Below are 16,125 nucleotides of genomic sequence, written 5' to 3' on the forward strand. Positions count from 1 at the left end.
ATGTTACAATATTGAGATGATATGATTAATTTATTAATAGTTTCAATTTTAATCATATTTACACAATCCAATACAAACCGGGGAAGATTTTCTCATATGATATACTACATCTATTCCGTTTTCTTACAATCACAGAATATCTGGACAATTATTACGCTAACGCCTCTGGCTGTAACCTGTAAGAAGTTACCCAATTTTTAGATTTTTTTTAACAAAATAAAATTAATAATCAATCAAAAAGAAAAAGAAAAAAGACGGGTAAAATAAAAAAGAAGCCGAAATAAACGTGAAGAAGAAGACGCGAAACGAGAAGGTCCTCACATTCTCACTTCATTCCCGCATTCTTCTCTCTCTCTACACTACCCTTTTCAAATCCTAACCATCACAGCTTCTCTCTCTAACATATGATCTTACAGGCTCTCAACGTCACTTTCTCTCTCTAAATTTTTTTAATCGACATTGTAGAGATTCAGAAGGTTTGTAATAATTGTAATAAAAGTGATCGATCATGTCGTCTTCGGATTCCGAATCATCTTCTTCGTCAAATAGCAAAGAGTACAAAAATTTTCGACAAACCAGCCGTGGAAGTATGTTCTCTATTTGCAAATTTGTTAATGTGCTTGCATATAATTCGATTTGGAATTATTTTTTTACGATGTATGTGTTATATTAAGCCCTCCTCTCGGATTTTGATTTTTCCTATAAATTAACGGTGCTATTAATGTAATTTAATCTAGGAATAATAAGATGATACTGACTTTTTCTTAGATTGCCGATATGAGTATAGTCGATTTAGACCTGGGAAATAAGGAATCGAAAATGATCAAAGGGGACCTTATGTTAGTTTAGGTTTAGCATGGGTATCAATTTTTCTGCGGTTTCTATAGTTTGCAAACAGCGCCGCTTAGTTACTTATTAAACTTGTTTTGTGCTTTAGGGTTGTTGTACGAAATGCTCAGATCATGCAGAACAGGGGACTCGAAAGCTTGGAAGGTGTGTGTTAACAAATCATTCTATTTATGATTGTGTTAGTAGATAAAATAAAACTATATAAAATATCAGCTTCTTTTAGTAATGTTTAGGCTTAGGAGATACCAGGCGCTGGATTAGTTTTTTTATTAAAGCTTTCTTAGTGGTTGTGCTTGGCGCGATGATCAAAAACTTTTAATTACCGCTCTCTCAGAACAAGTCACTGTGGTGCATCTGTAATTATTGTGAGAGGGCGTCTTGGTTTTATGGTTTCCATCAACCATTGAAAACACTATCAAGAAACAAAAACTTAATTAGATACTTACGGACCAACTATATAACCATTTTTGTTCAACCTTCTACAGGTATTAATTATGGATAAGGTTACTGTGAAAGTCATGTCTTCCTCTTGCAAAATGGCGGATATAACAGATGAAGGAATATCTTGTAAGTGTTTATGGAGAGCACACAGTTAGTATACTAATAATTTCTACTTACATACCTACATGTCCATACACAAGCTTATCATTGCTTAGAAGGTCTCGGAAATAAATAAGGCTTCACCTAGGTACCAGATGGTGGATCTCGTCATTGCTTAGAAATCATTTATTTATATGAATCTGTAATACAAGCTGTTGTTTGGGAGCTCCAGCTCGACTCGTATACACAAGCTTGACTGGTCGCGAGTTTCAAATCAGTCGAGTTTGAAAATAGTTTTTTTTTTTTTTGAGCTTGTTAATTTGTAAGCTGAATCGAGCAAAAGCTGATGAGGTCGCTTCATTGGGGCTCAAGACTTAGTTCGAGCTCAGCTCAGCTCAAAATTTTTGATACTTTAATTTGTTATAGTTGATGAGTATTATAATAGTTTGTTTGGATCATACTATAAATTAGGTCTTACGATAACACAAAACCAAAATCTAAACAAATGTCTTATTATCATAATTATAGACATTATAAAATTAAGGTTGCTTGCCTTGACTTGAGCACGACTTGTTCTGGTGGCTAAGCTCGAGCTCAACCTTTTGTGAAACACATAAACAAGCTTGAGATTGTGGTGACCCTGAGTGCAACACTGTAATTGGCTTGTTTAGATTTTATAATTTATTGGATCTTGAAAATAATCTGGAGCTCGAATTTGTTCATCCAAACTCAGCCCTGGTCGAATTACAGATCTGAATTTATATTAAAGTTCATGAGAACACACAGTTGTTCTCCATATATTTTTGTAAAACACATACGTCGTGATACTGCTCATAGTCTTAGGTTCATTATTTTACTTGAGTCGTATACTTCTCCCAATAAGAATAAAAAAAAATTATAATACCACCTGGAGTATTCTACTGAACTTGCTTGTCTCTGGCTAGAAGGGGTAGGCGCTTGATGCTCATTTGCTTTTAAGACGTTTTATTTTCCGGACAGTATATTTGTATATAATGAAATCAGATTTAATTATGTATTGTATATATATTATTATGCATTTTCGTCTTCATTTTTAGTATTCATAAAGTTTAACTAAAACAGAAAATATACAAATCATGGCTTTCCACAATTAACAGTTCTGTTCTCCTGTGGTATATTGTTACTAGTCCTTGTAAGTTTGTCGACTCTTCTGATTCAATAGTCCATCAAAATTGTCTTTGCACTTCCCTTTCTGAAGCCAATCAAATAGTTGAGACACAGATATTGCTTCTTGTTTTTGTCTGATTGTGCTCTTGATTACATAATGTCACTAATTATTTCTTCTTTACACAGTGGTTGAAGACCTATTCCGGAGAAGGGAGCCCATGCCTTCTATGGATGTGATTTATTTCATACAACCTTCAAAAGAGAAGTATGAATCACCCTCAAGCTTATCACTCCCCAAGTCTGAACCTTTAGTTTCTTAGTATGAACGGAGATTCAGGAGCTCTTTGTAAGATTTGTGCTGTGTGTTGCTAATATTTTGCAAAAACCCCGTTTGAGCTTGGCTTGGCTTGTTACCTGGCAATATTAGTACACTCAAATATTTTATTCGAATTTTAAAAGTTCCTTAAACTCATGATAGAACCTAAAGATTCTATGAAGAAAAGAAATTATGAAGGCTATTACTTAAGTTTAGGACATGTGAGGTGAAATGTATAATGCATTACCAGCTCTTTCCTCAGCGTCAAGTCAGCTGAACCTACACTTCTAGTACCATAAAATGCTTCCAGTATCTTCTACTGTCTGGGGAAGATCATTAAAATATTACATATGCCCTTATAGTCGCCTATATAGGTAAATCAAAGTCAGTTGATGGTCATATGAATATGCATATATACTTAGTTCATAGAATTAAATCGTTATCCAGAGCCTTTCTGCGACTTCTATTAAAGGGATATTTATGGAATAGCAAAGTCATTCTTCAAAAAATTGTTCTAGTCTTCACCTTTTTATCTTCCCAAAATTTCAAGTCTGCATGAGACTTTTTTTTTTTTTTTTTGCTAAATTGCATGAGACTTTTAGTTATTACTGGCGTAAATGTGGAACTGCAAAAGTTGCATCTGAGCTGGAGAATCGGTGAGATGGTCCTAGACTTCTGAATTTCGGTTACTGATATTTGTTAAGAACCAATTTGTGGGTAATGTATACATCAAATTAGATTATGATTTTTTTGGCAATGTTAAAGTCTGCAAAATCATGCATTACATATAATCATATATGAACTCCGCGTGTCCTCAAATGTATCTGAATCTATCTGACGGTACCCTGATGATGTGAAAATTCGTGGGACCGGCAGTTGTAACATGAAAGTAAAAGTTGATTACTCTAATCTTCCTGCAATATATCCATGCAAATTTTTTTTGGAAATGGACTTCTTCTTCATGTTTCCTTAGCATTGCTAGTGGGAGTAACAGAGATTAATTTTCCTTACCATTTCTAATGGGAGTAATAGAGATTAATTATTTTTATAGACCTCTGGCTTATGTATCGTTATTATGGTGCAATTGTTGTGGTGAACAAAATTGATATATTTTATGAATTTAATCTTTATAATTCCAAATTCTTCTGCCTTACCTTTCTTATCAGTTATCTCTTAGAACTTCTAGTCCAAATGATAAATTACTCTTATGAATACCAAGACTGATATTACATTTTTTGATAATTATGCAGTGTAATAATGTTTCTATCTGACATGTCAGGAAGAGAACCCTTGTACAGGAAGTAAGCAGAAAGTATCCATTTCTTTTAAGTAGGGATACTCAGATTCCTCATTTTTTTGGTGGGAGTGAATTCTTTGATTTTCTTTTTTCACCTTGTTGCAGAGCATTTATATATTTTAGTTCGCCTGTTCCGAAAGACTTGCTCTCTCGACTAAAAGGCGATACTAGTGTTCTACCACGCATAAGTGCATTAAGAGAGGTCTAATTTATGATATCCAAATAAAAAATTTTACGTAACACATCAATGCCTTCTATGTTACCCCGATTTTTTTATGTCACCTTGAGTATCCATGTCGGACATCCGATGCTTGGACACTTCACTATGGGACAAAAATATTCAGTAAATTTAAAATTTTGCCAAGTCGGACACTTGGACACTTCGGGTCCGGTAACATAGATTGTCTTTAGAGTTTGAAATATGGAAAGTAGCATTTAGAGCTAAACTCGGCACTTTTTTTCCTTTGAACTTTTGAATGCAGATGAACTTGGAGTACTTTGCCATGGACAGTCAGGTAGATTATTGTCATCTATATATATCCCCCCCCCCCCCCCCCTCTCAAACACACACACACACTTGCGGACGCTAACACACACATAGTTTCACACCCTTGGTTGGTGCTGATTTTACCATTAGCCAGATTATTACCAACACATTGATATAAACAAACTAACACAATTAGTCCTAGGAAGACGAGTCTTGTCATATTGACCCCTAATATCTTGTGTTTTCAGCTTATTAAATGTTAAAATGAATATAGTCATAATCATTAACTTAGGCAAATTGTGTTAATTTTTCCAACCATCATGCGAGCATGGAATACTTATCTGCGATAAAATGATTTACAAGTGACATCATTTGTTGTCTTGAAGAAATTTATAATGGGGGTATATTATATAGAGTATATCAAAAGTAGGTTTAGAGAGTCTAATTGTCATAGATAGAATCAGGTATAATACTGATGATCTGAAGTTATGGTGTATTATTTGTTCCTTATCTGATGCGGTAGAGTTGGCTTAAAGATACCCATGTTATTTAAATATATACAACCAATTTTTTGCAATAGGTCTGGAAGAATTGATTTGGAATTACTGCCCATCAATTAAGCAGAAATATACAACCATTAACTAGTCTATCTTTATGACTGGGTATCTGGATATTATATATGAAAATTATCTTGGATTGGTATAGTTCTAAAGCATAGCGTGACTGCACAGTGTATTATCAGTCATTATCAACAATCTATATTTGATGCAGGGATATATCACTGACCATGACAGAGCTTTAGAAGATCTCTACTGTGAAGGCGCTGAGAATTCTCGTAAAGCTGATATGTGCATGAGCACAATGGCTACTCGAATTGCAACTGTTTTTGCTTCACTAAAGGTATAATGCAAGGTTGTCGACTTTCTTTTTATATCAGCAACATATTTGCATTATCATAAGTATTATTGTTCCATCTACTATGTCTTCTGTTTTATTGTTGAGTTCTTCATATAAATTAAACCTATAACGAGGGTAGCTTTAATATTTGCCTATAAGCCTATTAACCTTTGTGTGATTAAAAATTTGTTGTTTGTCTTTGAATTACAACTAATGTTTCATCATCATGTCAAAATGTGATTTGAACACTACATCGATCTCAAGTAATGTACAAGGTTTTTGGGTCCTTCCTAAAACTGATAGAAGCCAACATTATGTGTATAAGCAGCAAGAATATGTATTTACCTTGTGAGATTACTTTCAGTCAAGGGTAAGATAGGAAAAACTTCCTTATCTTTTAAGTTAAATCCACACTGGATTATTGATTAAATTGTCTGGTAATATTAGCTTTGGTAAATTATAAAACAGAGTTCATAGTCATATGAGTCTCCATCATAATGATATACCTTAAATACAACTTTGTGAAGAAGATGGTTTTGTCATTGTTACATTTATGCTTTCAAATTAAAAAACCATTAGAATATTATAAGAAAGGACCAATGCATCAGATATGATAGGTCTTGACTGAGAAACACCTTGATGCTTTATTGATTATGGCTGTTGTTTGATATGAGAATTTCTTTATCTGCCTCAATATTTGTTGATCAGTTTGTAGTGTTATAGAAGCCTCAGTTATATGTCCTCTGTCATAGAACATTATCTTTTATGTCGAAAACTAGTTATATGTCCTCTGTCATAGAACATTATCTTTTATGTTGAAATGCACGAACTCCATTTTGTTAACCATGTATGCACAACTGCAGGAGTTCCCATTTGTACGGTATCGTGCTGTTAAGGATGATGATGAACCAAAATTTCGTGACTTGGTCTGTAAAAAGTTAGCAGCTTCTGTTTGGGACACTATTTCCACATATAAGTCTACTATTCCTAATTTCCCCAAAAATGAAACATGTGAATTGCTTATTCTAGATAGATCCATCGATCAGGTAAGACATATTTTTCCTTACGAACTTCCTCTCCTCTTTAAGTCTTTTATATGATTATTGTTGTTATTACATTCAATATGTTGTGAATGATTATTTAGATTGCCCCTGTAATACATGAATGGTTCTATGATGCCATGTGCCATGATTTGCTGGATATGGATGGGAATAAATATGTTGTCGAGGTGCAATTTCTTCTGCTTATATGTTACTAATGTTCCCTGGTAAATGTTAAAGGAACCTCTACCTTTGCTAAAACCCTTTTTCTGTAGATTGCCAGCAAATCTGGAGGTGATCCTGAAAAGAAGGAGGTGCTTTTGGAAGATCATGATCCTGTTTGGCTTGAGCTTCGCCATGCCCATATAGCAGATGTATGTTTATTACCTGAATTTTATATTATCTGTTTTTCTGATGAGTTTAAATGTTCTTTCCCACTAACTGGTACATTAGGCTAGTGAACGGTTGAGTGACAAGATGACAACCTTTATGTCGAAAAACAAAGCGGCGCAACTTCAACAAAAGTAAGTACAGGTTACATATCAATATCAATTTTTTTATTATCCTCTCAGATCTATTTGATTAGTACATTCTTTGGAAATTGGAGTATTTTAGTTTAGGCTTTCTTTTAGGGTTTTCTTAACATGCAATTATCATTATTATGCTGACCACTAGGCCTTAGGCCTCGACATGGTTGTCTGCTACATACATTCCCGCGAACCACTCTATGCTCAGTGCTCACGCCATCCAGGGACAGGTAGCATAACCGTTTATAGTCAAGGCAATGCATTCTGGAGAATAGTCGGCCTATATTCCCACATCATCTAGAAAATATCTTTATAATAACTCGAGTATTTAAAGTAATAGTACTCGTGCTTCCACTTATACTTTGTAATTGTTAGAATAGTATATCTACCTAATGGAGTAAGTTGTTATGCCTAGAGCTCTTAGAACTTGCTTATTGTAACCTCAAATATTGATTATAATTTTTTTTGTAATTTAAGTTACTTTTTAATATTTGGCATAATGATAATAGAATTAAGTTTTGTGCTTAGCTGTTGAGTTCTTATGCAATTCCTCAAATACCATATATTTTCATGTTACCGAAAGTTAAGCTTCATGCAGTTTTTTTTAATAAGCAGAGTCAATTTTCAGTCGGTATCAAATTTTTATTACCAGATTTGGCTTTGATTTGAAAGTTGAATTTCACCCGTTTTGCTATGTAATTTGAGTTTAAAAAACTATATCTCTTCTAGCATTTTTCTCACGTTATATTTGGCTTTCTTTAGAGATGGTGAAGAATTATCTACAAGGGACTTGCAGAAGATGGTTCAATCCATGCCACAATATAATGAAGTAAAGGAAAAGCTCTCTGTCCATGTTGAGGTTAGTTCATGTCTTTATCACTTTCAAATGCCTAAAAAATTTCTTGTTCCTAGTTAATTTGTTAGTAATTAGTTTAATGCACATATACTGACTGCATGGCTCATGTTCATATACAAGGCATCTTAACCTAACGACTGCCGACAAGGTAAATTGCACTTGTCTCTTTGCTGAATCATATTTATATATTAGCGAACATTGTTCCATGCATGAAAACAAAATCTTAGATTCAGTTTTTTTTATAGTGAATCCAAGTGTCTATATGGTGATTCTTGTATGCTTAATGCTTATGTTGTTAGATATGACTGTTTTATGCTGACCTATATTACCAATGGATCAGTCTGGTGTTTTAGTAGAAAGTTTTGTCTATTAAACGGAATCTTGATTCGCCCCTTCTTTCTAATTGAAGGGTCAAACCAATATAACAGTAAATTTCATATTCAGGTGATGGGCCTATTTTTGGCCGGGTTTTTAGAACGAATAATGACAAAATCCCCGGATTTATGTTCTGATGATGTATCTGGTGGGTCAAATTTGTATGATTTGGATTCTGTATCCGAGTCCCAAGGGTCTAGGTATAAAGTCATATTTTGCTTATAGTAGTGATGATACTATCACTGCATCTTAGCGTCAAAGTTCCTTGTTTCCATTTTTCCGGAAAAGGGGCCGGGTTTCCAAGTGACACACTTTAATGAGCACAAATATATTGATATCTACTTTAAGGATTTTGTGTCCAAAGGACAATAATTTTAGGATCAGAATTTAATAACTCTATACGTTATGATTTTGTTTTTGCATTTCACTCAGATAGCTGGACAAATAAATCAAATTATAAGAGAGGAGGGACTTCGTGATCTAGGACAACTTGAGCAGGACCTTGTGTTTGGTGATGCAGGATCAAAGGAAGTTATCAATTATCTCAGGTCAAATCAGGTGATTGCGATACTGCTTTGATTAGTTATAAAAGTGGGTGAGGCCCATATAATTGTGCCAGACTTGGCATTTTTACCAGTTGTCTGTTCTCTATTTTCTGTTTCAGGATGCTAGTTATGAGTGTAAATTGCGTTTGATGTTAATTTATGCAACTGTGTATCCGGAGAAGTTTGAAGCTGACAAAGCATCAAAGTTAATGCAGGTAACGTGTTACTAGTTCTCCGAAACCTTTTAGTAAACCAAACCAAGAATATTTTGTGAAGGCATCATGCAGTCTTTACTCTGAATTTTCCTTTCGTATAGTTGGCGAAACTAAGCCAGGACGAAGCGAAGGTCGTGAAAACATTGCTATCACTTGAGGGAGCAGACAATAAACAGAAAACCCGTGGGACTTTTTCACTTAAGTTCAATTCCCAAAAGGTAAAATGTGATTGCATATTGAGAACAGTAAATATCTCTGCAAATCTGCTCTGTGACATTGAAGGCTGCCAATCTTTGATTGGTGTATTTGTCTTTTAGACTAAAACTGCAGCTAGAAAGGATAAATCAGGGGAGGAGGAAACATGGCAGCTCTTTCGATTTTTTCCAGTTCTAGAGGTACATTTATAGATATAACGATAATGACACGTGTCAAGCTATCAAAACTCTAAGATGTTTTTACATTCAGTTAAATCATCTTTCAGGAGTTGATTGAACAACTTACCAAAGGTAATTTACCAAAGGATGAATACGGTTGCATGAATGAACCTTCCCCAGTTGCTCAGAAGGCTAACACTGGGGGTGCTCAGTCAGCGAGAGGAGGAAATCAATCTAATCCACATTCAGTGAGGTCAAGAAGGACAACGAACTTGGTACGACCTCGTAATTCTGATGATGGATATTCGAGGTAACACACAATTATTTTTTTAATCTTTCAGTTGAATTGATGTAAAGGCTATAAAGGCACAGACTCGTAGTTCTAATTAATATTTGGCAACATGAATTCCATCAACAAGAATGCACAGATTCTTTTTAATTTTAAGAAAATTGTGTTTTTTCAAATAACCAGTTATACAGTTTCCTCTCCGTGATGACCTACTGTGTATTACTTCTTACAATTCTTTACAACTGCTTTTTTGTTCCAGTGATTCCGTTATTGGGCATGCGCAGAATGATTTTAAAAAGATGGGGCAGCGTATATTTATCTTCATTGTTGGTGGGGCGACACGATCAGAGGTAAGTTGTTCTGGATTTTCTATTTATTGTAAGGAGACCGGATTTGTGGCCCTTGTTTGATTGCCTATATTGCTGTTCTCAGTTACGGGTTTGTCACAAGCTCACAACAAAATTAAGGAGGGAAATAGTCCTTGGTTCAACAAGTGTTGATGATCCAAACCACTACATTACGGTAGTTTTTTTCCTCAATATTCTCTTATTCATTTGGTTTGTCCCTCTCCCTTTATAGCCTATATCTTGACATGGTTAAAATAGTTTTAACCTTACAGACATTCACGTAATCAGCATGCATATAGTTCCTAGACCAGAAATTTATAAAATATCTCATATATATCAACCACTATTATGACTTTGAGATGATCCAAACATACTAGTTTCAGGGCTACGTAGAAGTTCAATGAGTAACTACATAATCTTTGCATAGCTTTGGACAATTCTTACTTTTGTATGCTGCAGAAACTGAAGAACCTATCAGGAATAGAGCAAAATTAGAACATAAAGTTCCTGCTGTTATGGTGATCTGGAATATATAGTACCCCTCCAGCCAATCAGGTTAGTTCGGAAATTTCGTTTTATTTTCTTTAAATTTCATTAGCTTAATGTATATTTTTATCTTGGCTTCCGGTTTTAAATCTAGATATTAGGACCACTATTATGACTTGACTCGCTTTGTAACTTGGAGGATCTGAGCAGTCATAAGGATACATAGATAGATGTTACTACCAGATAATCCTTGCTGCACCAATCTGAAGAGCAAGAAAATTTTGGCTTCGTCAGGGAAAAATTTGTATCATTTTTGTCAAGCTGTTGATCCGATCTTGTGGAGTTCCACTCTCGCAGTGTAAAAAATCTTATTGTATTATTCGAACGAGCGTATTATGCTTTCCTGTTGCCTGTTGGTGAGAGCTTGGACAAATAATGTATCATGTTTATAGGGAGCTCAGTTGTATTCACTCATATTACGGGCTCTTATTGTAAAAATAGTTTACAGAACTAATATAAATAACTAATGAGGGTAGTGGAGATCCGTTGTAGTTGCTAAGGAAGCCTTGAAGCTCTCCTCGGCTAAGAGTTAATAGTGTTAAACATGAATACAAGGAACTCGCAGCTAAGATGCTCTGTTGACAGAGACGAGGGATGAGATATTACTTAAAAAGTAAAAAATATTACTCAGCAAACAAAGCACGAAACCAAAATAATACAAATAATAAACGACGAGGGAGTAGTCAGTAGAGATCCGAATTAAGCCTGGGGAGATCTCAACTTATTTTCACCATGTGCTCTTCTTCTTACACACAAAAGGTGCAGGCAAGATATCCACATCCATCACATTCGAAAAAGAACTGATTTCTGTAGCCATCTCCACAGATAGCACATGAGAAGGGCGGAGACTTCTGTCTTGTGGTTCTCTTTAAAACCAGTGCAAGTGTGTGTGGTTGATTGTCAACACTATGCTTGATTGTTCCTCCTAGCTTGACGTTATTGTATGAACATTGGCAATAGTCGTGAAAAGACTGATCACATTCGTCACAATGATAAAGCCACCACTGATTATTAACTTGTTCTTCGCAAATTTGACAGTAGAATACTCCCTCATAGAAGAATGGAGGGAGTCTTAAGATTAGAGAGTGATCGTCATATTTGTGTTTCATCCTAGTTGGATAATATGCACAGAATATACTCATCTCGAAGCTACTGCAAGTTTCGCAAGCATATACCAATGTATCGGTAATAGGCAAACCACTTACACAACACCTTGTACAGGTGGATGGGCGCTGAATGAGGGAGTGGTGTTTGTGAGATTGATGCCTAATTCTGGTGGGCAAGAATACACAGCGGATGTCGAGCTTGATATCACAGGTCTCGCATTCATAGTAGAACCCATTCGTCCAGCCATTGCAAATTCCGCATGTCACAAAACTATAGAATCCAAACAGTTGGTTGAGAAGGAGTGAATGCTGGGGGTGAAAAGGAGATGCTCCTGCCGGCAACTCACTTGGCAGCTTATTGGCACAGAAGGAGTGGAGGACGAAACCACATTCAACGCACGCATAGTAATTTGGATGAGACATCGTTATGGGTTGAACGCACCCATCACATATCAACGCCCTTTTATCACCATCATCGTCACTGTTAACATCGTCGTCGTTATGATCCACACTAATACTCCCTCCGTCCCAGTCAATAGTATACATTGGGGGACGGGGGCGCGGCACGGACTTTAATGCTTCAATATAGTATAGTTCTGTAAATTATTTTTAAGATTTTCTTTTTTTGTATAAAAATATAACATTTATATTTTTATACAAAAAAAGAAAATCTTAAAAATAAGTTGTGGAACTATGTTTTATAATAGCCTTAAAAAGCGTGTCGAGCAGTGAAAAAGAAACGTATACAATTGACTGGGACAGAGGGAGTAGTGAACTGGAGCAGTTCTAGTGGATGGTCCGCGTGACTCCAATGTCGTAGAATAATACGTGGTTCGTCATTCACTGTTGATATAGTGGCCCTGTTTTCACCATCACCTTGAATTTCAACTTGAAACCTGCGACACTGGGTGATAATGAAATCAAATAGTGATTCTACTCCCGGTAGAGGAAACTGAATCAAATCAGAATCATTATTTTCTTCAATCTCGTCTCTGAAAAGAGCAAACATGAATTTAGTTTAGGGGTAATAATCGTAAAGACATGATCAGCTCATGGCAAATGAAAAAACAATGGATCTAGCTAGGTAACAAGAAAATAAACAATAAAGGTACTGACCGGAAAGATATCGTGGACGTAGAACATTTCAAATGCACAAAGAAAGTGCATTTGTGACAGTAATATGTCCAACTGATGGTTCCAATCAATTCTTTGCAGATGGCGCAGTTACGAGAGAAGTAGCGATGCTCGAGTGGAATAGAGAAGATAAGAGCGAGAGGGTGGTGGTGATAAGTAGGAGCTGGAATGATGGGAGGAGAAGCAGCACACTTTTTGTGGATCCAGAAATCACAGGGGAGGCAGACATAGGAATAATCTTCGGTTTTCTCATAACAAGCATCACACCTGAACAAAAAGCTTGCCTCTGCAGTGTAAGTGTGTGGGCTGGATGACCTTGATGACTAATCACCTTGATGACAAATGATACATATGTCCATATTACAATCGTCACATGCATAAGCGAACTTCACATCACGACTACAAATATCACAAAAGGAACCAACAGGCTTTGGTTGTAGAGCAAGCGGGTGTTGGTCTTTCGTAGGGCGAACAATCTCAGTGGGAAGTTGAGCACAGCTCTTGTGGAGGTAGAAACTTTCACAACCGATCTTGTTGCTGCTGCATGTATACGTAGGAGAGCCAATAACAGATTGGTCGCAAACAGAACAGGTAGCATCAGCTTCAATAACAACATCCTCTTTTAATTTTAAGAGATGCTCGGGATGGCTAAAGTGCTCAACTGTTGAACCACTCATCATTCCGGTTGCGAGAAAACTAGAAATGGGATAAGATTACTTGCGACTGTGAGAGCTTTTGTGATAAGAGGTGGACCATATTGCACTATTGTTACGAAATTGCTTCAGATAAGGAGTGAATCAGGACCGAGCCCTTCACATACTTTTTCCAACTTACCGGACCCATCATTTAATTAAATCCAGTTGTACCTAACTTCAATTTGTCTGATTCATTCAACAATATTCACAGACAAAATAAATAATACACCAAGTCAATACTCAATACTGTGTGACCATTTCAGGGTTATTAATGGACGAAGGTCGAAGAATTTAGGGCTTTATTCGTATCCTATTTAATAAAAATTTAATTATTTATTATAAATAGTTTAGAAATTTGATTATATATATTAGGAAGTCGCGCGATATTATAATATTTATTATTCAAATTCACAAATAAATGAATATAGCATCTTATTACCCATATGAGTGAAAATAATATTTTACAATTTGATCATCACATGGATAATTTATTCTATTTCACATAATTTAAAATATTTATATACATATTTAGTCAATAACTTTAAACATTATTCTTATGTAATATATCACAAAAGTTGAGACCAAACTCTTACAACAAAATATGCGGTTTATATTTAAAATAAATATTAAATATTATTTATAATTTACGTGAAATTATTTGTTAGTTTTTTATCCTTGATTTGTGAATTTAATATATATCACCGTATATTTTATTTGAAATTTAAATATCTATTAATATTTATAATATAAATAAATAGAAATTATGATATAATATTAAATTCTAAATACATAAGTCGTCCTTTTTTTTTATTACATTTTTATAAATAAACTATACCTTCATACTTAATTAAACATATGATAATGACTCACTAAATAAATTTTATTTTATTATTTAAGATTTTTTTAAGATATTAAAAAAAATATACCACTAAAAAAGTAAATATTAATAATATAATTTAAATCATTTTATCAATATTTTTTAAAAAAAACTAAGAACATCATTGGATTTCTCACGTTTTGTAACATATTAACTCACTAAGATCTCTATTTTGTATTATTATTTAAAATATAATTTAAAATATCAGCAAAATTCCGTCAAAAACAAAATACCAGCAAATTTATTGTTATACTAAAAAGTAATAATTTAAGAGCGCGTCAGCTTTAAAAACCACTTCAGATAGGAGTGAATCAGGACCCAGCCCTTGACATGTTTTTTTTCCATTTACTGGACCCCAAGCGGCGCCTAACTTTAATCGAGTATTCAAAGACAGAGGAGCTATTTAGGTAACTTAATTAAAAACATTTTTGTTTAAAAAAGTGAAACTTGTTACGTAAAATTTGTTGGACTTGCAAGACTGACATTGTGCTTCAATGTTATTGACTATATTGATTGGTTATAATTTAAAAATAGCATGTTATACCGGCAAAAAAAAAAATAGCATGTTATTAATATTTTAAATGTTAAAATAGAATAAATAAAATATATCAGTTTAATATGATAATAAATGATGTGTAATTTTCTTACAAATTTATTACAGTAATCTTCTTACAAATTTATTACAATACTAAAATTAAACACAAAAACATAGATATAACCGTTAAGGATAATTCTACTCATCTTCTCATATATGTAAAAAAAAGATGTTATTCATGAGGCTTGAACTCGGAGCCTCTCCAATACAAAATCATCACTCAAACCACTTGAGCCACACAAACAATTAGTTTGTTATTCAAAAGCATTAGTCACATACTTTAAAACTTTTGTATTTATATTCGTCTCAATATCTTATTTATTTGAGATGGGTTATTATTTCAGTTAAGTCTCATATATTGTTTACATGATAGATTAATATCTATAAATTAATTATTTACATAAATAAATTTAAAATTAAAAAAAATATGAATAATGGGGTTCGTGCCATGATTCAGATTTCAAAAAGTAGATATAATTCGTATTCGAATTCAAATCTAACTTAATAGTTTAAACGAGCACCGATACAATATTATAGAAATTTTAAGTCATGAATGTGAGAAATAAGCACAAAAACTGAGGTTTAAGCGGGCATCTTTGAAAGGAAAAATTGATGAGCTTTCAACATGGGCTATGTCATATTAATTTCTTTTATTATAAAAGGCAATTTATAAAGAGATTACAATATTTTGGAGAACACGAAATAAGGTGACTGAAAGAATATTCCTATATAGAATATTTTTTTATTTTAAACTTATGAATTCAGAATTTGATGTGTAACTAAATCTTTTTTTAAAAAAATCATAGATATAAGGATAGTGACAATACATCAAATTTGGTGTCGGAAAATATATCTAAATGATATAATTTTGATGATATATGTATTTGAAATACTATAACTTGTGATATGAAGGTGAATTTAAGGAAATTTTATATTGTTAATCAAAAGTCAACCACATAATAATAAAACGCGTTTACGAGAACTACTAAAAAGATTTGAGTTATAAATTTTACTTTGTTAAATAAAATAACACAGAGAAATAAGTTATATATATATATTAAAGTCTTAAAAC

General features: G+C 33.9%; 2 protein-coding genes across 7 annotated transcripts; one reads left to right on the top strand and one right to left on the bottom strand.

Moving 5' to 3' along the window:
* The first annotated feature begins 290 nt into the window (after positions 1 to 290).
* Positions 291 to 11,060, top strand: LOC108209671 (protein transport Sec1a). 6 transcript variants are annotated; one of them, XM_017380709.2, is made up of 22 exons: positions 291 to 587; positions 938 to 993; positions 1,335 to 1,416; positions 2,722 to 2,800; positions 4,102 to 4,152; positions 4,254 to 4,350; positions 4,631 to 4,663; positions 5,407 to 5,535; positions 6,396 to 6,578; positions 6,677 to 6,760; positions 6,848 to 6,946; positions 7,026 to 7,096; positions 7,862 to 7,958; positions 8,763 to 8,888; positions 8,995 to 9,090; positions 9,192 to 9,308; positions 9,408 to 9,485; positions 9,572 to 9,774; positions 10,013 to 10,103; positions 10,186 to 10,275; positions 10,560 to 10,655; positions 10,741 to 11,060. In XM_017380709.2, the coding sequence occupies exons 1-21, from the start codon at positions 509 to 511 to the stop codon at positions 10,593 to 10,595; spliced, it is 1,977 nt and encodes a 658-aa protein (XP_017236198.1). In that variant the 5' UTR covers positions 291 to 508; the 3' UTR covers positions 10,596 to 10,655; positions 10,741 to 11,060. The 6 variants fall into 6 exon arrangements, with proteins under 6 accessions (XP_017236198.1, XP_063944529.1, XP_017236199.1 ...); XM_064088459.1 differs by having other exon boundaries at positions 10,786 to 11,060; XM_017380710.2 differs by having other exon boundaries at positions 10,797 to 11,060.
* Positions 11,061 to 13,209: 2,149 nt separating this feature from the next.
* LOC108207886 (protein VACUOLELESS GAMETOPHYTES-like) lies at positions 13,210 to 13,563 on the bottom strand. Its single transcript, XM_017378314.2, has one exon. It carries the CDS (start codon positions 13,561 to 13,563, stop codon positions 13,210 to 13,212), a length of 354 nt encoding a protein of 117 aa, XP_017233803.2.
* Positions 13,564 to 16,125: the final 2,562 nt, after the last annotated feature.

This window comes from Daucus carota, chromosome 2 (genome assembly GCF_001625215.2).
Source record: "Daucus carota subsp. sativus chromosome 2, DH1 v3.0, whole genome shotgun sequence".
Taxonomy (NCBI): domain Eukaryota; kingdom Viridiplantae; phylum Streptophyta; class Magnoliopsida; order Apiales; family Apiaceae; genus Daucus; species Daucus carota.

Coding starts and splice junctions, on each gene's coding strand:
- LOC108207886 (XM_017378314.2), bottom strand. CDS start 13,563: ATGAGTGGTTCAACAGTTGAGCACTTTAGCCATCCCGAGCATCTCTTA.
- LOC108209671 (XM_017380709.2), top strand. CDS start 509: ATGTCGTCTTCGGATTCCGAATCATCTTCTTCGTCAAATAGCAAAGAG. Junction 994..1,334: donor GGGACTCGAAAGCTTGGAAG/GTGTGTGTTAAC, acceptor AACCTTCTACAG/GTATTAATTATGGATAAGGT. Junction 4,664..5,406: donor ACTTTGCCATGGACAGTCAG/GTAGATTATTGT, acceptor TATTTGATGCAG/GGATATATCACTGACCATGA.